The 24,167-nt window shown below is 54.1% G+C and overlaps 1 protein-coding gene across 1 annotated transcript; it reads right to left on the minus strand.

Moving 5' to 3' along the window:
- Positions 1 to 2,597: 2,597 nt before the first annotated feature.
- On the minus strand, positions 2,598 to 10,479 carry PRRT4 (proline rich transmembrane protein 4). The gene is made up of 4 exons (XM_061198025.1): positions 9,828 to 10,479; positions 9,638 to 9,742; positions 9,193 to 9,312; positions 2,598 to 4,423 (listed from the first exon to the last, which is right to left on the minus strand). The coding sequence occupies exons 1-4, from the start codon at positions 10,477 to 10,479 to the stop codon at positions 2,598 to 2,600; spliced, it is 2,703 nt and encodes a 900-aa protein (XP_061054008.1).
- Positions 10,480 to 24,167: the final 13,688 nt, after the last annotated feature.

A 24,167-nucleotide genomic window follows, 5' to 3' on the forward strand; every position in this document is an offset into this window, starting at 1 on the left:
TCCCCAAAAGACCTTCAACTTCATAAGTTCAGGGCTGTTGTCCACCTAGCGCACCTGTCTACCCCCATCACCTAGCACATCGTAAGCATCCAATAAAATGTTTTAAAGAGATTGAACGAATGAAGGTGTTTCTCAGTCTCCTACAGTACTAAGAATTGGAACTGAGGGCGTATATATTACACCCTGGTCTACCCGGGCTCTTCTGGGAAACTGCTTTGGGTAAGGAAGGGCTGAGGCATGAGACAAAAGGGAAGGGTTGTCTCACCAAAGTCTCAGCCTCTTGATCAAGTCAAAGGGCTTAGGCGATTCTTGCTGAGGCAAATCAAAGAAGTGCTGGAGCTGGTGAGTAACAAGCTGTATTCCCCTGCCCCCTCCCCATCTCACCAGCCCCATTCAGAGCTTCCAAACAGAAAAGGAGTGTGTGTGTGTGTGTGTGTGTATGTGCGCAAGCGCGTGCCCGCTTCTGTGAGAGAGAGAGAGAGGCGGACAGACAAACATACAGAGAGACTGACTGGGGGTATGTGGCGCTTGGACTGCTTTGCTGAGAGGTGTGTGCCTGAACCCAAGGACCCTTGATGGGGAGAGTGAGTGAGTGAGAGGAGCTGGCAAGGATCAGGACGAGGAAGAGATGGCAGAGAGGAGTCGAGTGTGAGCAGAGGCAGATGGAAGGGTAAGTGGGGAAGAAAGGAAACAATTTCTCGGAGCAGCTCTGGTGCTGGGGCCGCTACAGCCACTACAGCACCAGTGAGAAATGCCTGTAATTAGGAGGATGGCAGTTCTCTGGGCCTCAGCCCAGAGTGACGATGCAGCAAGAATTTCTGAGCCAAGCTGAGCCAGGTGATGGAGAAGACACAGTCAGAACCACTCCAGTCCCACTCTTCAGCTGTGCCTGCCCCACCCTCCTCTCATTTCCTTCCCTGTGATGACCCTCACTTGCCCCAAGCATCATTGGCTTCCCTCCTCCTTCTGAGATTCCAGGCTCTGAACGCTCCTTTCAGCCAAGACAGAGCTTCATGGGTGAGGAGAGCAGTGCTTTAATTCTTCCACTAGTGCATTGGACCTGGTCTGGTGAGGGCCCCCTCCCCTCCCGGCCTCCCTGCTTCCCTCTTGGCTCCCTTGCTTCCCTTCTCAAATCCCCACACGCTGATGGGCAGAGTTGGAAGAAAAACCATTCCTATTCCTGTTTTTCCACTTCAAGCCTAGTATGTGTGCCCCTGTAGGCTTCCCTGTGATGTGCCAAAACACTGCCAGAATTTAGTTTTCAAATCTATGACTCTGTTTTAGTGCCACTCTGAACTTACTGCATTTTAGCCAAATGACAAATGCACACTACAGAGCTCAGAGCCAAATGCTCTGGACAAGGGAGGGATTACAGAGTGCCTGGTGGCTGGATGTATTCATGGGTCTCTGCACTGTGAGTTCTGCTTTGGTGGGTAGGATGGGGCTGGGGTTTGGGGAAGACAGGCTTTCTCCAGGGAGGATCTGCACCTGTGGGAGATGAATGCTCTCCAGGGAAAGGGGCTTGTTAGTCCAAACTTGAAGAGGTCCTGTTGGTAGGTGGAGCAAGTAGTTTCCTCTGTGAATTCCTCTGGGTACGTGGCAGGGAGATTGCTGTGAAACCCAGCTCAAAGTGATCAAGCCCTTGAGATGTGTATCAACATTTCCATGGAGGACTTTGACGCTAACTAGTCCCTAACCACTTGTCCATCAGGACCTGAAGCCAGTTTCTTAGGAATGCAGACACTTCCACCAACGACTGTAGAGTTTCCGCCTCATTTCTCAGGGCAGTGATCCAACTCTGAAAAGCCACTTCCCAGGGAGTCAGAAGGGTCTTCAAGGGGCCACTCCCAGGACCCTCACGCAGCCCAGATGGGCCATGGACCCGTCTATGGGGAAAGGTCATGCGGAGGACAAGACCCCTTGCAGTCAGGAGTGAAGGTCACTGGGGTCTGAGATGGACCCACCCCACCCAAACACTGCTTCTCTTCCAGTTCTGGCAGAACCATTGCTGCTATTGCCTCATCTAAGCTTTTCCAAGAAGGTGAGACCTTTCTCCTCTGAAAATATTTTATTGATAAATTAACTCTGAAAGCGCTCACCTCCCACCCAACTGCTGTAGAGTCTCCTAGATGGGCCATGGACCCTTCTATGGGGAAGGATCATGCGGAGGACACGGAGTCTCAGTCACGCAGGGATGGGATTCCTGGGCGTGGCAGAGGTGGGTGTGGGGACTGAGGCCAGTCCTGAGGTCTGCTGAGGACAGCCCCTCTCACTCAGCACCACAGTGGGAAGTGGTGGTCTGGAGTGGAGCACCTTGGAGCTTTATTGCTGGTGAATGCCAAGGAAAGTGGGACCCCTGCCAGCCTAGAATTGCAGCTGAGGGCATCAGTGCCCAGGGCTCCAGAGAAGGTGGCACTAGTTCCCAATCAACAGAGCCTGGCTGCTGACCCACCCATCCAGGGGTCCCTGGATGGGAAAGGAAGCGGGGAGAGGTATCTGAGCCAGGCGGGATTGGGGAAGGGTTACAGTGTGCAGGTCTCGGGCAGAACAGGCGCCAGAAGGGGGCGTATTGTCGGGGCGGCGAGGGGCCCACATCTTCACAGGTCTATGGTGTCGCTGCCCATGCTCAGCTCGTCAATCTGTCGGCAGGCGTCCAGGAATTGCTCCTGCAGCAAGGCCTCTTCGGCCTGCAGCTCAGGAGTAGGCTCTGGGGAGTCGCGGGAGGGTGGGGACAGGGCCTGGTAGGATCCTGAGGCCGGGAGGCTAGGGCTGCTTCCTGAGGGCCGCGGGGGACTGAGGACGCAGACCAGCGGACAGCGAGGGGGCCTGTCCGGGCTGGAGCACAGCAGCATGGACGAGCTGTCCCGCGACAGTCCGCACAGCGAGCCGGATGAGGCGCTGCTGCCCGCGGGCCAGGCCCCGGGAGAGGGGCGCTCGGGGGGCGCGGGGGAACCAGGGGCCTCCCCACACCTCCCAGTGGGCCCGGCCCCGGTCTGCGCCCCCAGCGAGGCGGTGCGGTAGAGGCCGATCCCCGGCAGGGCTTCCCCGAAGGCCGGGCCCTGGAAGAGGCCGGGCTTCAGCAGGGCTTCGCTGCAGAGGGCCTCCTCGATGCTGCGCCGCAGGTTGATGGGGGAGGGCGGGCGGAAGTCCACGGTGTAATCGCTGCAGGGGGAGGAGGCCGGGGAAGGGGCCGGGTTGGCGGCCGCGCCGTCGAAGCCCCGGCAGCCTCCTCCCTGGAGTAGGAGGTCGGGACCCGGCCCTGCCAGGGCGCACAGCTGCAGCAGCTCCGCGTCGCCACGCGCGATGGCGCTCCCCAGGGGCTTCTTGTCCGGGGGCCCGGCGACCCAGCCTCCGGGCAGCAGAGGGGCGGCGTGGCCGGGGGACAAGCGGAAGAGCTTGGCCCAGCAGCGCGGCGGCACGCGGGGGCTGCAGAGCGCCGGGTAGAGGCCCAGCAGCGCCAACGGGAGCGCGACGCCCACCTCGCCCAGGCGCAGGCCGAGCTGGAAGGCCCACCAGGGCCAGGGCCCCTCCAGGCCAGGTTGGCCGCCGTAGCCCAGGGCGTGCAGCACCTCGTAGCCCTGCAGGGCTCCGCTCAGCAGCCCGAAGGTGCCCGCCACCGGGGCCGTGCGCGCCGCGCGCCGCCAGGACTCGAGCGGGCCGAAGGGGCTGCGCGCCTGCGGGAAAGGAGTGGCGCCCTTGAAGCCGGACGCTCCCAGGGGCGCTCCGGCCCGCCGCCGCCGACCCCCCCAGCAGGACAGCGCCAGCAGGAGCCCGGAAAGGAGGGCGGCGAGGAAGGCGTGCAGCCCGCGGGAGGCGAGCCGCAGGGCCCGCAGCGGGCGATGGGCGGCGCTCCCGAGGGCGGCGGCGGCCGCCAGCCCCAGCCCCAGGAGCAGCAGCGCGGCCAGGGCGGCTGGACAGCGCGGCGGGCGCGGCCGGGCCAGAAGCAGGCAGGCCAGGCCCAGGCCGGCGGCCAGGCAGGGCAGCGGGAGGTCCTGCAGCAGCAGCCAGGCCAGCGCCGGCAACCGGTCGCGGTGCCCGTAGGCGTCGTAGAAGAGCGGGAAGGCCCGGGTGGTCCCGGCGGAGAGCAGGAGCAGGTCCAGCAGCGCCAGGCAGGGGGCGCCGGGCGGGCAGCGCCAGGGCAACAGGGCTAGAGCCAGCAGCGCCAGCAGGGCCACCAGGCCGAAGAGTGCGCCTACCCCGTACACATGGGCCTCCCAGGCCAAACCCCAGCGAGCCTTGGCCTCTGTCCAGTCGGCCTCCAGGGTCAGGAAGAAAAGGGGCAGTGGGGCCGCAGGAGGCTGCGCTTCGCGTTCAGGCAGTTCTCTGATACTGCAGGATCCTGGCCCACATTCTGGCTGCACTGAAAGGTTCCCAAGGCTGGCGGGAGAGGGGTCATCCAGGCCAGAGGTGGAGGTGGTGGAGTCTGTGGGAAAAGAACGTTTGTCTGAGGCATTCCGTGCAGCCCTCCCCTTGCCCACCCTACAGCCAGTAGCCTGTATGCCAATCGGAGAGTCCTCATAGCTTCCAGGAAGGACTTGTCTTAAATTTGAGACTCACTGACCTTGCAGCCCCTCACCTTCCCCTCCCACATCAAACTCCTCCGGCTGCAGTTTCAGCTCTCATGCCCTCCCCCCACCCCATCCACCCCCAGCTCCCTGCTTTGTTCATTACCCTGTGATTCCACTGAAAAGGGTTTTTCTTAAGAAGTCACAGAATTTTACAAGTGGAAGGAGCTGTAGAAGCCCCCTCTAGTTCAATCCTCCCGCCAGGAAGGAGGCTTCGTGAGAACAAGGATTGCTTTGCTCACATCTGAATACCCATGCCTAGAACAGTGCCTGGCACAGCGTGGGCACTGAGCAGATATTCGTTGAAGAAATGAATCCTCTTATTTGCCAGATGAAGATATTGAGGCTCTGCCGAGAGGCCAAGTGTCTTGTCCAAGGTTACAAATTGGCAGAGCTGCAACTAGAATCCAGATCTGAGCACCAGTTTGAGCCCCTCTCCTTGATTTCAGAGGCACTTCATAATACTAGTTTGCTTATCTCTTGTTCTGCACCCCTGACTCCCAACTCCCACCTTGGTGCTAGAAGAAGCTTGCCCTGCCTTTTTTCAGCTGCTCCCCCCTTCTCCCTGTCTCATCAGGAAAAGCCCCCCCGCCCCGCCCCCCCCACACACAGCAGGGGGAGTGATATGACCCTCCCATCCCCAGCACCCTGAGAAAACACAATCTTCCCTATCCACTGGCCTTCCTGCCTGCTACACCTCCAACCTCGGCCTACCCATGGCTATGGTCCCCATCCTAACTCAACTACAAAGTCATTGGTCTGAGGCTCTTAATACAGTGCCCCTTTGGTTCTCACCCCCTTTTACAGAAGGTGACATTGAGACGGACTCCCCTGGGTCTCAAGACTACCCTTGAACTCTGAGGAAGGAACATTTGGGGGGATCACAGCTTAGCGAGTGAGCCCCTCAGGTGCTCTGGGGTTTGCTAACTTAGGCTCCCAGCCCCATCCTGTGCTCTAACATCTTCCCCACATCCCTTGAGGAAAGGGAAGTCAAGTAACGAGAGTGTGAGGACTAAGATCCCTAATTCTACTCTCCTGGAGCTAGAGAGGGGTGAAAAAGAGTTAGACCCAAGGATTTTCCATGGCCAGGCAGCAAGGGAAGATGCTTCACGCTGAACCTCCCTCCCCCATCTAGCAGGCTTAGCAGAACCGCAGCTGCAGGCAAGGATGGAGGGAGAAAGATGGTGGTGAAGGATGGGAGGAGCCATCCGGCGATGGGGAAATGCACGGGAGACAGATGTAGAATGAGGCGGGGAGGATCTCCTGACAAGCAGACTCCTGCCCCGACTGCCTGGACATACCCAGCCATGCCTCAGCAGGACAAAACAGGAAGACTCCAGGCGCACCCCCATCCCTACCCCAGGCAGTGCCAGCTTGTGCTGGGGACATGGAAAACAGAGCAATCCTAAGAACAAGGAAAAGGAGTGAGCGGGCCAGAAAGCAGCCCTGGAGAGAGGGGAGGGGAAGGTAGAATTGGGCAACTGGGAGGGCAGAGAGGGAGCTGCCAAAAAATTACATATATACAGCTGGCTGCCTACTGCAAATGGCAGCATGTTCCCTGGTTCCTGTCCCATCATATGCCTCAAGTCTAAAATGGGGAAGAGTACCTACTGCACAGGGCTGTTATGAGGATACATGGCCAGCGTGTGCAAAGCTCTTTGGAGAGGCTGGTGCATCATAAGCATTTGATATACAACTGTTGTTGGTCTGATCATTATGGGCTAATGTTTATCACCCGTCAGTCATCGGTGTGTGTCTGTGTGAGTGTGACCATTTCTGGCCTCAAACTAATTCTCGATTTAACTAACAAAAGGCTGTTTTCCCTTAGAAAGTCAACTATTAGTCAAATGAGTGAACATCAACGCACTGTCTCACTCTGTGAACCCTGTTTAAAGAACACCATTTGGATGGACTGACCATCCCCAAACACCTACTGAAGACACAGCCGTGAGTTAAATGAGGAATCATTCAGCTGGGAACTGACGGCTTGCTGATTCGGTGGGGGGCAGTGTCAGTCTACCACCAGTGGGATCAAATACACAAACATTCTCCCTCACCCCTCATTTATTGGTCCCCTCAGATACCCTTGCACAACCCACTTCTGCAAAGTGGATGAGTCTCCTTGGTCTTTCCGGTCTTGGTGGGCTCTGCAGAGAGGCAGGGAGACCCCAGCCAGGAGCCCACAGCCTGCGCCAACCTGTCGCCCCTCATGCCTCCTCCTCGCTCACTGTACAGACGAGTGCAGCTCTCAGAGAGCTGCTCCGCCTCACCCTCTTCCAGCGCCACTTCTCACTCGATGGCCACAGAAGACCCCATCTTTCACCTCTGGCCCAAAGCATTATGGCAACTAGAGCAAACTGCAATATTCCTAAGAAGCCAGAAAAAGAATGAAAACCAGGAAATAGAGTACAGGCCCAGCTCAAGTGTCAGAGGAGAGAGCTCTGACCTAGGAGCACTGCTCCCAGGGGGCAGGGCAGGCCAGGTATGGGTGGGGACAGGCGAAGAAGGCCCAGCCTCTGCCTTTGACGGGTCCGCTTGACCTCATCCTCTGTCTCCCCATTTGAGGCTTCCACAGAAGGGGCCCTCGGTTTCCCCCAGAAGGTAGTGACTTCCTAGGGTCCCTCTCCTGAGCAGGCCTCCCTTACAAGGTGGTCCCACTCTGGCCCTGTGGCTCCTCTTGACCTCAGAGGCAAGAGAGGAGATGGGATGACAATGTGAGTAACTGGTGAAGCCAGAGCCGATTGGGGAGGAGTTGGGAAGAGGGCCCGGCTCAATTTATGGAAAAGTCCACTAGCTGCCCAGATCAAAGGGCTGGGGAATCACTCTCTACTCTGGATGCCGGAAGCTGCAGCCCGATCAGTGGCCTGGCCCCATCCCTCCCCCCAGCCCCACCTCCAGGATCACAGAGGATTGGTACTCCTTGTCAGGGTGACATTCGAAATATTTGACCACTGTTTCAGGTGAATCAGAACAGCTGCCAGCCAGGTGGTCAGGGCGGGGAGTGGTGCTCAGGAGGCTAAGGAGAGTGGATAGTTATCAACTGGTATGGAAGTCTTTTACTATGTTAACGACCTGCACAACTATTCAGCGCTTACTGGCTGAATGCAAGCTCTGTCCGAGGTGAAGCAGACCTAATGCAAGAGAAGGGAAGCCCTAGGCCCAAAGGTTAACTGTACCGAGGTTAGAAAGTTCCTAGAGAAGACAGAGAGACTCCCTTTATCCCCTAACTGCTTGCCACTACTCCCCGCAGAAGGTGCTGGCACCTTCTCCCCTCTCCAGGAGGCCTGCAGCCCTCCGGGGTTTATCCAAGAGGGACAGCCAGGAAGAGGCTGGGTTCCTGCAGCCGTGGAGAGGAGGGGGAAGGAGGGCGGGGCCACCAGCCGGCTGGGCTGCCTCTGATATTGTCCAGACTCATTAAACCTGCCTGGCCAGCGCTGTCACTAAGGCTGGCAGACCGCCACCCAGCATCCTTCCCCTGAGGCCACAGAGCCTGCCCCCAACTCCACAGCAGATCCTGCCACTGCTGCACACTGGGCTGGATGGGGAGGAGACGGCAGGCTCCCCACCCACATGCCCAGGAGTGCCGAGTCCGCTTGAGAGGAAGCGACAGTCAAGTGTTGTGTTAAGTCTGGAGCTGGAAGCAGCTCGGGGACCAGCGGTTTCCACTGCTGCACCAGTTCCTAGTGTGGGGTGGCTGAGAGGGTGCCCAGCCACAGTTAACCCTTTGCATGTCTCCCTTGGCCTCACCTGCCAGAACCTCTCCCCAAGCAGCGTGCCCTCTGCCTTTTGTGGTATGTGTTGTCCTATCACATTTAGGGGCCACGGTTGCCGTATCTGAGAGGTAGATCTGGAATGTACTTGGGACACACCGGGGAAAGAAGCAAGGTTAACAGACACTATTTAATGAGCTAATACTTTGTGCCCATTACATTATGTGGAAGCTTTACAATAACAAAACAGGCACTATTATTAAACCCCAGATATAGGAGAAAATTTAGGCTCAGAGAAGTTAAATAGCCTGTCCAAGGTCACCAGCCAGTTAGGAAGTGGATTGGGATTCAAGTCTCAAAGCCAAGTCTCAGGATTCTAGAGCCCCTGGTCTTTCCTCTGCACCACCAGCTTGTCTATGTGCATGTTCTGAAAGGCTCCCTGGAACAAGGATGGCATCTGTCTGCACAAGGTCTTCTCTTCAACGTCTTCCCAATGAGGGGCCCAACTCTGCCCATATCTGACAGCATGTCATGTCAGATCAGACGGCAAAGGACAGAGCCCCAAGGTCGGAGTGGGAGGGTGGGGAGGCAGGCCAGGCAGACTGGAGTAGAGGGTGGGGTTAGTGCTGAGGCTGTGGAGATCACGAAGGAGTTCCTGTGTCCGTTTGCCCCTGATACATTTGTCTACATCCTGCTCTGTCTATGATTGCAAAACTCCCAGAGGACCATTACTTAACTCTGTGTGGGACCATCCTCAGCAACACTTGTTCTCAGACCATTAATATATATCTCCATAGTGGTGATGAAGAGAATGGTGATGACAGTGAAATAAAAGGATCCCAGAATGCCGATGAGTGGCTAGCATGTAGTAAGTGCTCAATAAATAATAGTCAAGTTTAAATGAATTGGATACTTACCTAGTGATGCTGTTGCAATCAAGGCAGAGCTCAGGGAAGCAGCTGGGTCCAGTGGCCTTGGACTTGGGAGTTTTTTCTCCTGGGGGGATGGGGGCGGGGATAGAGTGGTGCCAAAGAACCCTGCAAAGGGAGCACATAGGGCTAGACTGCCATCCTACCAGCCGGCGTTGGCCTCTGGAGCTTTGGAGAAAATCCTGTCCTTTCTCAGAGCTTGACCTATGGGAGCCACTGTCCCAGGAATTGTAGCCACATGTATACCAGAAGCTAAGCTACAAGGACCAAACCAGACTTAGTATGGCAAAGAGGGCATTTCCCCATAGAGCAGTGGCTGGTATCCCAGGTCCTGGGAGAAGGAATGCGAGCTGCCCTTGAGTCAAGGGAAAAAGGAGGTGCTGGCATTTAGAGGTGTTCCATAAATGCTTGTTGCAGTGAAATAAACACTCACCTGGAGAATCCGAAATTCCAGAGGCAGAGCTTGGGGATGTAACTGGGCCCGGGGGGCTCGGGCCTGATAAGTTCCGGAGTGGGGACACAGTAGTGCCAAAGAACCCTGCAAAAGGAGCCCAGGCTGAAGCTTCCTCCTACCTGCCAGACTGCCCAGCAGAGGCTCTCCTTGGGTTGGGGTGGGTACTTACCAAAGGGTCCCAGGCGCCCAGCAATCTCTGCCAGGCTGGCCCGCAGGCTGGGCAGCAGGGGCAGTGTTCGATGTCCAAGCGTTGGGGCTACGCCTGCTCTCAGCGCCATGTCAAACTTCAGCTCCAGCTCGCTCTGGTGGAGCCTGGGAGCACTGGATGGAGGTGCTGTAGCCGTCAGAGCAGTATCCCAGGTCACGGTGCCCATCCTGGGCTGGTAGGGAGCAGTGGGCCGGTCAGTGGGCCCAGCGAGGAGGGATGTGGACTCCAGAGGCCAGGAGGAGGCCCAGGGAGTAGAGCTGCCTTCAGCAGAGCCCCGCTCTGGGGGGGAGTTCCCGAGAGAGCCTACCAGTAGTTCCCAAAGGGGGTCAGTCCTCAGCCCACCAGCCACCTCCTCCTCCGGCTCCCGGCTTGGCCCAGGAGAAAGTGCCTGGGTCTCTGTGACAGAGCTCCCCCAAGCAGCAGCAGGTCCCCGAAGGTGGAATTTGAAGTTAAGTCCCAGGTTGAGAGACAGCATAGAGGCCTCACTCTGAGGTGGCGGGGCCAAAGTGGTGACATGGGCACCTGGGACAGAGGAGGCAGGCTGGGAGCCCACAGGGACAGCAAGCAGGACCCAGCAGAACAGCCCCAGCCCCAGACAGCCATACCCTGCCATGGCCCCTCCTGGCCTCAGGTGGCCTGGGTAGGCAGGGGACTCAGGTCTTCAGCACCTTTGAGCACGAAGGTCCTGGAGAGAGGAGAGGTGCTATGAGCTCTGGCTGCCTGGGATCTGATGCCCCAGAGAGGCTTCTGATCCCAGAGAAGCAGGTGGTGGGGATAGGACACAAAGGCTTCTGCCCAAGTAGAGTTGCCAGCTTCTTCCTGAACATTCAGGCCCCAGCACAAATCTCTTCCCTGCAGTTTCCCTTCTCTTCCAGCCAAGGTTCCTTCTCCCTAAGCCCCTGCCTCCCCCACCTGCTCAGTCCGGGGACGGGGACGGGTCTGACTGCATCCAGCTGCCCTCATCCTTGACTGACAGCAGAGCGGGTGGACATGGCTCCCATACTCAGATCCCTTCCCTCCCTCTCTTCTCTCTTTCCTCCCTCAAATATCTGTTGAGGCCTACTATGTGCTGAGCACCCTTCTGGTAATACAACTGTGAACAAGCTAGCCCTCACAGATGAGTCTCAACATATTCCCACCCCAGCTCCGGCCCCCCTCTAAGATGTTTGTCTTCTCACTCAGACCCGGGGAGCCCTGGTCCCTGGAGGGATGAAGCACAGGGTGAGTGATCTGGCAGAGATGGAGAAGGCAGCTCTGGCCAGGGAAGCAGGGTGCCCTGGTCTGGCAGAAGCTCTGTCCCTTCAGTCTCTTCCCTCTTTCCTGCAGCTTGGCCGGCTCCCCATCCCTTAACCCTAGAAGTATTGCGGGGAGGGTCAGCTTGGCCATCTCTGGCTTCCGGGGGGGAATATGGCCAGGCAGGCAAACTGGACCAGGGGCTGCTGCAGTAGACTCCTAACTCCCCGGCCCCCACCCCAGGCACCTACCTCTGGTAGGGGAAGGGGAGGGTGAGCCAGGGATGGAGGTGCACCCGGCACCCTGACATCACACACACGGCCACACCTAGCACCCGTGACACACTCACCTACTCACCCTTCACACACCCCTGCACGTAAGTGTGCACACACGCGCGCACACACACACACACTTGGTCCTGCCGAGCCCCCTCCCTCCTACATGGGTTCAGACCCAAGCTCTGTGAGCTCCCAGCCTGCTCTGTGTCACAGGCACACACACACACCCCTACCTCACAGACACACACAGTATATACCAACACAGAGGTATATACACACCCCTACACACACATTCGCACGCTCCTTACAGACACACAGCACACACCGTCATCCCCAGACATGCACATTCCTACACACCCACCCACCCACCCCTATAGGCAGGCGCGCGCGCGCACACACACACACACCTCCCTCTCCCGCTGCCCTGACGGCAGACCTGCTCCTCTCGCTCCCTCCCGCAGGCGGGTCTCCTCCGACAAGTCCCCCGAGAAGGGGCGGTCGCGGCGGCCCAGGCGCCCCGCTGGGCGACGCTCCGCCGACTCTGGTCGGCTCTCTCTGCGGCCGACGCCCCCCTGGCTCGTCCCGGCCACCGCGGCTTCGCCGACGCGCTTCCCCGGGTCTGGCGCGGCCCGTCCCCGGCCCGCAGCGCTGGTCCCAGGCAGGCGGCCCGGCCCGGCTCCGGCTCCGCGCTCCCTCCCGCTGCGCCGCCTCCTGGCTGCGAGCCTCGCTCCCCGGCAGAGCCGCGCGCCGGGCTCCGCGGCAGCCGCGCTCTGACCGCCCGCCCTCCCCGCCTCCGGCGCTCCCACCCCGCGCGCCCGCCCCGCGCGCCCGCCCTCTCCCCTCCTCCTCCCCCGGCCCGCGGCTCGCGGTCCGCCCCCAACCCGGCCGGCAGGCAGGCGGGCGCGCACCGCAGCGCTGAGCCGCCACCGCCTCTGTGCCCGCGTCCCCACGCGCGCTCATTCACCCGGCGCTGCCGCCCAGCCGCGGCGGGCGCGGGCACCGTGTTCTCAGCCTGGCGCCGCAGCCGCACGCTCCCAGGGCGGCCCATCACACACATCCACTCGTACGCCCTCCCCAGGAAACACAGCGGGCCAGAGCACCACGCGCACACCCGTGTGCACACACACGCGCGCGCCCGCACACACGGCAGCCTGCCCAGGATGGCACTCCCGGCAAGAAGAACCACTATGTTTATTAAGCCGTGAGTGGAAAGTGTAATAAGCACGTCTGCACCCCTTATTTCATTAGTCCTCACCACAACCCTGTGGGTGTCCCCATTTCACAGATAGGTAAATTAAGGCCCGGGTGGGTGGGGAAACTCACGAATTTGCCCAAGATTACAAAGCTGGGCAACCTGAACCCAGTCCCTCTGCTGTTTTCTCCGTCACCTGGTGGCTTTCAACAGTTGGAAGTGCCTCCAACACTTCACAGGTGAACCACCAAGTGTCAATCCGTGTGTAACATTTCTTTTTGCTAAAACTGATCTCTCAAAATACTGAAGAGTTTCAGAAATGTCTCTCACCTTCTGGGTGGCTTACAACTTGTTTCCAATAAGGGGCAAGAGGAGAACAGTGAAGTCAAAGAGTGTGCAGTCCAGGAATATAAGAGCGCGCAGGCCAGTGTTGAAGGTAACTAAAGAGCAGGGCGGTCACTGTGGATATTTCATGGACCCTATCATGCTGTCACAGTGACTGATTTAAGTAGTACTGGCTCGTTTACGCTGACTTGAATCTCTAAATCCCTCCCAAGGGCTTCCCTGGTGGCACAGTGGTTAAGAATCCTCCTGCCAATGCAGGGGACATGCGTTCGAGCCCGGGAAGATCCCACATGCTGCGGAGCAACTAAGCCCAGTGCTCCACAACTACTGAGCCTGCACTCTGAAGCCCGCGAGCCACAACTACTGAGCCTGCACTCTAGACCCTGCGAGCCACAACTACTGAAGCCCACGTGCCTAGAGCCTGTGCTCTGCAACAAGGGAAGCCACCGCAATGAGAAGCCTGCGCACCACAAGGAAGAGTAGTCCCCACTCGTGGCAACTAGAGAAAGCTGGCGCACAGCAACGAAGACCCAATGCAGCCAAAAATAAATAATTTCAAATAAATAAATAAATAAATAAATAAATAAGTCCCTCCCAAAATGTTAGTATTTGAAAGTATCAGGCGAACATAAAACACAGGAGGTTCCTTGCACCATACAAAGCTGTCCCAAAAAATCCAGACATCCTACTGTGTGCCGAGCACCATGCTGGATGCTTAGGTGTCTCCTCACTTAGTCCTCATCATAGGCCACACAGAGAGAAAAATGAGTGTCACCAGGTAACAGCCTTGGATGTTACCCTGATCCCCCGACCTCGCTGTTCTGCAAGGTTGGGGAGAGGGTGCTTAAAGAGTTACCCAGGGGCTTCCTTGGTGGGGCAGTGGTTAAGAATACGCCTGCCAATGCAGGGGACATGAGTTCGAGCCCTGGTCGGGGAAGATCCCACTATGCCGCGGAGCAACTGAGCCCGAGCGCCGTAACTACTGAGCCTGCGCTCTAGAGCCCGCATTTAAAAAAAAAAAAAGAGTTGCCTAGGGCAGATCTGTCTCAAGAATGGCTAGCATAGCACTTGGCCCAGGCACATGCTCAATGAATATTAGCAAAGTGAAGAACGAATGAATGAATGATTCTAGGGCCCAAATGGGCAATGGGTTGCATTTCAGAAAGGCATCCAGAACTCACTTTCTTATCACAGAATTCCCCCATTTGATGTAAGATAAACTCAGGCCACTAACTGAGCCCCTCTCCAGGGAACATCAACGATGAAGTCTGGGATTTATTCTGGGTCTCTAAACAAAATATTGCCAAAGGCATTCCCTGGATGCACCCTCAGGGATCACTATAGGTTCCCTCCTCTAGTAGGAATCCGCCCTAGTCATTTAGGGGCTTCCTGGAGGCTGCATACTGGGATCCAGCCTCTGGGTTTCTCTCATATACATAATAAAAGTTATCCCACTAGAGACATTTTCCTTGAATCCTCCTCATAGAAAGGCTCATTTCCTGCTAATCATGTTCAGTTAAAGACTTCTAAATGGAAAGACAGAAATAAACATGCCCCAGTACATTAAAATAACAATCCTCCATGACCAATAACAATCCTCCCAGGAATTATATTTTTAAAAATATATTAAAAAGGGAAGTTAGGGTTCTGGGTTAAGATGGTAATTGAATGTGTACATCTAATTTCACTCCCTCCTAAAACCCCACTAAAACTTCCATAAAGAGATTTTTAAATCAAGAGATAAACCTACAAGGATAGACAGAACAGGGAAAAAGACAACAGTCACAAAATTTTTGAAGCAGCATGGCAGACCAGCCATCTGGTTATTTACTGACTTACCAGCCCCAAGGAAAAAGACATCTCAGCTGGCAGTGGCGAAAATTGAGAGCCAACTTGATCTACATGGCAAGGTTCTCAGAGGCACAGAAATTGGGAGTCCAAGGTACCTCTGGATTCCCAGAGGTGAAAGGTGGAAGAGGTTGCTAAGATAAGGACCAGGATGAGGAGTTAGATCCTCCATCTCTCCTCCAGCTCCAAGCCCCTGGGCAACAGTCCCTCCCCTATGGCAGCCAGAGTCTGGGGGATTTTCCTCTGAAGAATGTAAGATAGAAGGTGTCTGTGTTGGAGCACAGTTGTGAATGGAGATACCATACTGAAAAATACTGAAAACAAAGGGATTAAGTGACCGTGCCATATGGAATGCGGAATGCTAAATGCTGAGCTTTCTGCCACCATCAGGCTCCCCAAGTGCTGGGAGCAGGACCTAGGCAGGAAACTGGAAGACACTACTCTAGGGTATTTCACCAGTCCACGAGGAAAGACCTAAAGATACTGACATAAGAAACAGCCCAGCCAGCCCACCCTATTGTGGCAAACCCAACCTCTGAGCTCAGAGTTTCTGACTAGCCTCCCTCCCACCTACACAACCTTAATCACAGCCAAGTGTTACCAGACATCCAGGAAATTTTCTAATGCAGAAGAGAGCCACAAAACAATCAGAAAAAAGTAACTTGGAGGAAACAGGTTACACAGGAAGAAGAAAGTGTCAAAAAGACCACGGTTAATATCCTTAGAGAGATAAAAGATACTGCATCCATGAAACAGTAACAAGATGCTATACAAAGGAACATCCAGAGATGTTTGTAGCAAAAGCAACAATTATGTCTAAAATCATGACAGCAGAAACAAAAACATCAACACAGAGATAGGCAGATAAAGTTGATTCAATCTCCCTGGAAAGTAAAGCAAATATACAAAGAGATAGAAAATATAGGAGGGGAGGGGCATCCCTGGTGGTGCAGTGGTTACGAATCCGGCTGCCAATGCAGGCGACACCAGTTCAAAGCCCTGGTCCAGGAAGATCCCACATGCCGCGGAGCAACTAAGCCCGAGTGCCACAACTACTGAGCCTGGGCTCTAGAGCCTGCGAGCCACAACTACTGAGCCTGTGTGCTGCAACTACTGAAGCCCTTGAGCCCGTGCTCCGCGACAAGAGAAGCCATTGCAGTGAGAAGCCCGCGCACCGTAACGAAGAGTAGCCCCTGCTTGCTGCAACCAGAGAAAGCCCGTGCGCAGCAATGAAGACCCAACGCAGCCAAAAATAAATAAATAAATGTATTTAAAAAAAAGAGTAAAGGAGAAGCCAAAATATCATTATATTGTGAAACATTTGGAAAGCCATTAGAAAAAAAAAATGTGATTAGGTTAAAGCTAAATAGCCCCATCAATAGTTTTTCTATACAAGAATGGGGAGGGCTTCCCTGGTGGCTCAGTGGTTAAGAATCCACCTGCCAATGCAGGGGACACAGGTTCGAGCCCTGGTCCGGGAAGATCTCACATGCCGCAGAGCAACTAAGCCCAAGCGCCACAATTACTGAGCCTGCACTCTAGAGCCCACGAGCCACAAGTACTGAAGCCCACGCACCTAGAGCCCGAGCTGCACAATGGAGAGTAGCCCCCGCTTGAAGCAACTAGAGAAAGCCGCGCACAGCAACAAAGACCCAATGCAGCCAAAAATAAATAATAAATAAATTTATAAAAAATAAATAAATAAAAAGAATGGGGAGAAATATCCCATTCGATATAGGCAAAATGCATTAAAGAAAGAAATAAACTTATTAAGAAATGAAAGGAACCTATGTGAAGCAAACTACAGAACTGTACTGAGAGGTATAAGAGACTTTGATAAATCCTTCCACAATGTATACATGTGTCAAATCATCACATTGTACACATTACATATCTTACAGTTTTGTCAATTTGTACCTTAATAAAGCTGAAAAAATAAAAGAGGCCTTGATCAATGGAGAAACCAACCTTGTTTCTGGATAGAACCTCTCAATATTTTATAAGATCATTAATTCTTTCCAACTTGATTCGTATGTTGAGTACTATTCCAATTAAAATATCAATGAGATTTTTTTAAATTTGAAATAATTATTCCATAGCTCATCTGTAAGAATAACAGGCACAAAAAGAGAAAGAAGAGTGGCAAACAGGATGTATGGCAAAAACTTGCTCCTTGGGTAGTGTGTATTGATTTACATAAATATTAAAATATAGTACAAAGCTACAATGATTTCTTTTTATAAATTTATTTATTTATTTATTTATTTATTTTTGGCTGCATTGGGTCCTCGTCACTGCACGTGGGCTTTCTCTAGTTGTGGCGAGCGGGGGCGACTCTTTGTTGCAGTGTGTGGGCTTCTCATTGCGGTGGCTTCTCTTGTTGCGGAGCACGGACTCTAGGCGTGCGGGCTTCAGTAGTTGTGGCACACAGGCTTAGTTGCTCCGCAGCATGTGAGATCTTCCCGGACCAGGGATCGAACCTGTGTCCCCTGTATTGGCAGGCAGATTCCCAACCACTGCACCACAAGGGAGGTCCCTATTGTTATGCAATTTTTAAAGGTTACTTTCCATGTACAGTTACTACAAAACATTGGCTGTATTCCCGGTGTTGTACAATACATCCTTGAGCCTATGTTACACCCAACAGTTTGTACCTCCCACTTCCCGCCACTGGTAACCACTATTTTGTTCTCTATATCTGAGAGTCTGCTTCTTTTATGTTATATTCCCTAGTTTGTTGTACTTTTTAGATTTCACATATAAGTGATACACAATGATTTTTTTAAACTGTGATTCTCGCACAAGAATCAATGGGGAGGGGAAAGCAGTGGGAAGAAGCACGAGCCAAGCAACTGGCCCATTTCTTTACTCCTCACGGTAGAACCCCAGTTGTCTGCACCATCATCTCCACATCTTTACCTCCTACTCCAGCCCGGCTTTCCATCCCCTTGCTCTACTGAAACAGCTCCTGTCAAGCCATGTGTCAAGTCACGATGACTTTAGGTTGCCAACTGCACTAGACCTGAATCTTCTTCCTTGACTTTCCTGCAGCAGTAGATACCCTCCATCACTTACCCCTCCTCTATCACTCACTCCTCTTGGCTCTGGAGACACTGCACCTGCCTTGCTCCCCTCCTTTGCCCCTTGGCCTCCTCCACTTATAGTCTTGCCTAGGCAATTTCACCTGGTAATACGGTTTTAAATACCAACTCTGACCTCTAAGCTTCAGTCTCATATTATCTAACCACCTACCTGACTTCTCTGCTTAGCTAAGAGATGCTTCAAACTTGTCATGTCCAAAAAAGAACCCTTTCCCCCAATCATTTCCCACGAAAAACCAGTCAACCTCTTCACCAAAAGAACTTTTCCTTCAGTCTCCCTCATTCTTTCCTATTTTATGTAATACTACTACTTTTCCCTACTCAGTTGACTAACCAAATATCTAGCTGTTGTTTCTGATTCCTCTCTTGCTCTCACCCTTACATCTAATTCATCAGGAAATCTAGGCAGCTTTATCTCCAAAAGACTTCTCACTTCAATGTTCTTCACTGCTCTCTGTTACCATCACTGTCTCACCTAGATTACTGCTTTCTGTTCCCAACCCCTGGCAACAACTGATCCTTTCACTGTCTCCACAGTTTTGCCTTTTCAAGAGTGTCAATTGGGGCTTCCCTGGTGGCGCAGTGGTTGAGAATCTGCCTGCCAATCCAGGGGACATGGGTTTGACCCCTGGTCTGGGAAGATCCTACATGCCGCGGAGTGACTAGGCCCGTGAGCCACAATTGCTGAGCCTGCGCGTCTGGAGCCTGTGCTCCGCAAGAAGAGAGGCCACGATAGTGAGAGGCCCGCGCACCGCGATGAAGAGTGGCCCCCACTTGCCGCAACTAGAGAAAGCCCTCGCACAGAAACGAAGACCCAACACAGCCATAAATAAATAAATAAGTAAATAAATAAATAAAAAGAGTGTCAATTGGTTGACATCATATAGTTTGTAGCCTTTTCAAATTGGCTTCTTTCATTTAGTAATATGTGTCTAAGCTTCTTCCATGTCTTTTCATGGCTTGATAGCTCATTTCTTTTTAGTGCTGAATAATATTCCATTGTCTGGATGAACCACAGTTTATTTATCCATTCACCTACTAAAGAACATCTTGGTTGCTTCCCAAGTTTTGGCAATTATGATAGAGCTGCTATAAACATTCACATGCAGGGACTTCCCTGGCAGTCCATTGGTTAGGACTCTGCACTTTCAATGCAGAAGGCCTCGGGTTCCATCCCTGGTCCGGGAACTAGGATCCTGCATGCTGCCTGGCGTGGCCAAAACCAACCAACCAGCCAATGGACAATAAAAAAAATTCATGTGCAGGTTATTGTATGGACATACGTTTTCAACTCTTTTGGGTAAAAACCAAGGAACACAATTGCTAGGTCATATGGTAAGAGTATGTTTAGTTTTGTAAGAAACCACCAAACTATCTTCCCGTTTTGCATTCCCACCAGCAATGAATGAGAGTTCCTGTTGCTCCACATCCTCGCCAGCATTTGGTGATATCAGTGTTTCAGATTTTAGCCATTCTAATAAATGTATAATAGTATCTCATTGTTGTTTTAATTTGGAATTCCCTGATAACATATGATGTTGAGCATCTTTTCCTATGTTTATTTACCATCTTCTTTGGTGAGATGTCTTTCAGATCTTTTGCCCATTTTAAAATTGAGTTGTTCATTTTCTTCTTGTTGAGTTTTAAGAGTTCTTTGTATATTTTGGATTACAGTCCTTTTATCAGATATGTCTTTTGCAAATATTTTCTCTCTGTCTGTGGTTTGTCCAAATACTACTGTTTAATCAGAAAAAAAGAGCTCTTCAGATCCAACACAACACACATCACCCAGGCGAATGCCTCAACACCTTAAACACCTCCATCACCCAAGAATCCTATGATCTCCCTGAGTCCCACACTAGGATCCCCCTCACCTGCTCCCAGTGGCCTGGCTAACATCTTCCCTCAGCCACTGCCCTGTCTAGCCTTCCTGAGCTCAGCTGTTCTCTCTCACTTCCTCTCAACCATGCTCTGAGGCTTCTTGCCCCTTCTCCCAGGTCTGAGAATGAGGCCATATTCCAGTGATACTCCTAGCAGCCAAGAACCAGCCACCTGAGAGTGGAGTTTGGTTTGGTCCTGAGAGGCAGAGGGAGGGGAATGGCAGCGTGGAAGGGCCACGGTAAGAATCAATGAGAAGAGTCAGGCGTCAGGTCTGGGATGAGGGCTCCTCAGTCCAGCTGGGTGGGGCTGCCCTCTCCCATGAGGTCAGAACACCTCCCCAGCACCCAGAAGGCCAGTGCCTACCGGTGACTGCCTGCTCTCTCCAAAAGAGATGAAGAAAAATGGGGGTGAATGAGAAGCAGAGTGGTGAGAGGAAGGAGACTCGAGCAACGGAGATGGGGACCCTCCTGCTGATGGCTCCTGGGGTGCGGGAACTGGGGCAGGCTGGCAGAGGGTCCCTCCAGGAGGCCCTGTGTTTCATCTCTTTGTGTCTTTAGCTCAGAGACACAAAGCTTTAGCTCAAAGATTAGGAGTGAACAGGGCAAGGGTCAGGGAGGTCTGCTGCACACACTGCTGTGTAATTTTTTAAAAAAAGAAGAACGGTGCTTTAATCTATTGACAAGGCAGCTGTTCCCAAATGCCTGCTTTGTGGGCCTCTATCTCCTTGTTTTCTGCAGTCCTTAGACTTAACTCTACCTTACTGTTTTCCAGTGTATCCGATTCCTCATTTGCAAAATGGGGATAATAACAATCCTTCCTCGAAAGAGTTACTGGGACCACTAGATGAGCCCATATAAACAAAATGCTTTGAATATGTAGAAATGGCACATTGAAATACTTATGGAAGTGTTTGCTACCGTATTACTATGGTATTATGGTTCCAGGAGTGACAAATAAGGCCTCTGGGGTGAGTGGAGGAGGTGAAGTTTGGGGGCAGTGTACAGAAGAGGCTGGTAGGGGATGCGGTACCAGGAGGGGGTGGGGATAAGTAAGAGACGGAAGTGGTTAGGAGAGGAGGATTCCTACCCAGGGATGGGCTACGAGGTGCACTCTAGCCAGCAGGTAGAGGTAAAGAGGTTGCGGCTGGTAGGAGCTGTGATACCATCTGCAAGGCTGATCTGTTTAAGTTTTATAGGACAGAGTCGGCCCCAGGGAAAAGTGTCCTGGTTCTCACATCCCGGTGAAAAAGCACATGCCCTGCTTAGAGCAGAGGTCCCTGATCTGCCCCTCCCATCCTGCCCAGACCCTTGGACCACCCAAGTTCAGGATAAGAGGGGAATGGGGCAAAAGGTTGAGGGCTGCACTGGGGGCCCTGCCCCTCCTCCCACACAAAGCTCAGCTGGGCTTTGGCTTTTGACAACCTGACGTCTTCCCACAAGTGCCCAGAGAACCCAGCTGTTTCCCGCAGCAGCCGAGCGGAGACCCGCGGCCCCGAGTGCTTCTGCCCACGACCCTCCCCCTCCTGGTGATGCCCCCAGCCCTCAGGTGCTGGGAGGACAGATTGGAGCAGCTGAGGGACCTGCGGGGCTGAGGGAGGATGACAAGAGCCACCGCAGCAGCACCCATGAGCGGCCTGGTCAGGGTGTAGGTGGGGGTAGGCACCCCCCTCTCCGTCTATCGCCAGAGGAGAAGCCAGCAGCCCGAACGAGGGGCCGGCTCCCCCAGCTACCCGTGCAGGCCTCCCTCCTCCTGTGGCTGGGGAGGAACCTCACAGCAATCTCCGGTCCTCATCTCAGCCCTCTTCCCAGTTTCCTGAGACCTGATGCCTTCGTTATGTAAATGGCAAAGTTGATGCTGGGGACACGCTTCTACCTCACCTACCACAGCACCTGGGCTGGGCGGGGAATGAGGGAGGGGACGGGCTCTGTTGCCTGGGCTGCCCTTCTGGATGCCCTCAGGTTCTTTCCCTCGCCCTCACATCCCCTCCCCCTGGAGCGCAGGCCATGGGTACCAGTGGCTTGTGTTCTACACGTTTCTGCGCTCTGGGCCCTACTCCCACCTGATCTGGTTGCCTGTAGGAGGGGGGTTGGCGGAGCCCCTTGTAAAACTTTTCTAGGAGGAAGGGCACGGGTGAGGGAGCGAACCAGGAACACTATTGCCTCAGGCGGTTGGAGCAGATTGCTTATAACACGCTTCTTGTTTTACTACGTGAAATAAGCCATTCATCAAACTCTACCAATAACAGTAATAGTAATAATAATAATGTGTCTGAAGCAGCCTCACTTGGGAAGTGGGAGACCTGTGTCCCAGTCCTGTCTGGGGCAGAGCTGAGAAGAAAGTTCACCCTTCTTCTTTCAGGGCCTGACCGCTGCCCATAGGAGGGTGAAGTCACGTCTGCAGGGCAAGAACAGGAAAAGCTTGGAGGGCGGAGACCCCCCCCCCCCCCCCCGGGAGATTCAGGGCAGGCAGGCACTTGGGAGGCGATCAGGGAAGGCAGAGGTGGGCAGTGAGTTGCTGAGGGGAGGAGAGCCCACTTCATCCCGGCCCCTGGGCAAGGCCGTGCTCTGCCCTGAGGGGAGGGCAGCTCCCGCTCAGACCCTCACAGCCAGTGGGAGGGAGGGGCAGGGGGTGACATGGGAGGAGGGCAGAGAGTGACCTGCTGTGAGAGCTCAAAAAATACTGAATCACTGACTGAACGCCGGGGAGAAGGGACCGCAGGTGCATCCTCTAAACCCGTGCCGTTCACAGTGTGCACCGTGGACCAGCCCCTCGTCCCAGCGACTCCTCACAGCCTTCTTGGCCTCGGCCCCTGGTGCCGACTGCGCCAGCAACAGGCCGGTTCAGAGAAGGGAGCCCCGGAAAGGAGGGGTGAGGGCTAGCCCCAGAGTAGGGTTTCTTGATCCTTGGAGGTCGAACTCCTTCTGAGAATCTGGTGGAAATTCTGCTCCCGCTGCCCAGAAAAATAGACACACAACCTGACACGCATGGCAGGGGGTCCGCCAGAGCCCATGCATGAACCCCAGCCCACAAAATCCTCTCTCATCTTCCCATCCCGATATTGCCCACCTACCTACTCCTCCACGCCCCATGCCAGGGCCCCAGGAGCTAAGACACAAGCCCTGCCTCTGGGAGCTTGCAGGCCAGACCAAGATGCACACCCAAGGGACTCAAAGCAAAAGCAGAGGGGCCCATGTGGGAGTTCCCAGGAGGGAGGGGCTCACTTCCAATCTGAGGAGGCAGCCTTGGGATCACAGCAAGCCCACAGGCTCTGGAGTTGGCCAAGATCTTCATTTATACAGTGGAGATCAATGACCACCTCACAGGGATGGCGTGGGATAGTGTCAACGGTACTTAGCACAGAGCGAGGCTCAGGTAAACGTGCCATAAACACTCCCTCTAGCATTGGCCCAGCTGGGCATGGTAAGTTGAATAATGGCCCTCCAAAACTGCCCATATCCTAAGCACTGGAACCTGTGACTCTCTTACCTTAGATAGCAAAAGGGACTTTGTTGATGAGAGCACATTAAGGGTTTCGAGGTGGGGCCGTTACTAAGGATTATCCAGGTGGACCCGATGATCACAAGAGTCCTTGCTAGACAGAGGTAGGAGTGTCAGAGTCAGAGCAGATGTGACAATGGAAGCAGAGGTCAGAAAGGCAGGGAGATTTGAAGATGATGCACTGCTGGATTTGAAGATGCAGGAAGGGGTCCAGAGGCAAAGAATTCAGGTGGCCTCTAGAAGCTGGGAAAAGCAAGAGAAAAGATTCTCCTCTAGGGCCTCCAGAAGGAACACAGCCTGGAGGATCCATTTTCATCTTCATTTTTTGTTTTGGTTTTTTGTTTTTGTTTGGTGTTTTTTTTTTTTTTTTTTTTTTTTTGGCCACACTGCGTGGCATGCGGGATCTTAGTTCCCCCACCAGGGATCTAACCCGCACCCCGCCCCCAGTGGAAGCACCGATTCTTAACCACCAGACCACCAGGGAAGTCCCCATTTTCATCTTCTGACTTCCAGACTATAAGATAATAAATTCGTGTTGTTTTAAGAGGCTAAATTTGTGGCAATTTGTTACAGCATCCACAGTAAACTAATACACCAGGCCTTGCCAGGGGAGGCCAGAGCCTGCTGGGGCGAGGCTGTGGTGCAGGAGGGAGGCCAGAGGGGAAGTTTTGCAGCCAGCAGGGCAAGGAGTGAGACTGCGTTGGGAGGGAGGAGGGGCTGGGCATGGAGTGCTCAGCCCGTGACCTCACCCTTGGCCAGCCAGGCTGCCCTGGCATCCGGACGCCTGTCAACCCGAGGTTATATGCCTCACTGGGCCAGAAAGGGATCCCCGGGTAGCCAGGCCCCAGGCAAGGGTGGGGTTGTGGCAAAGAAGGCTGGTGCCAGGGGAGGGAGCCCAGTCAGCCCCTGGGGCTGCAGAGGCCAC

Source organism: Eubalaena glacialis, chromosome 8 (genome assembly GCF_028564815.1).
Source record: "Eubalaena glacialis isolate mEubGla1 chromosome 8, mEubGla1.1.hap2.+ XY, whole genome shotgun sequence".
In the NCBI taxonomy this organism is placed as follows: Eukaryota; Metazoa; Chordata; class Mammalia; order Artiodactyla; family Balaenidae; genus Eubalaena; species Eubalaena glacialis.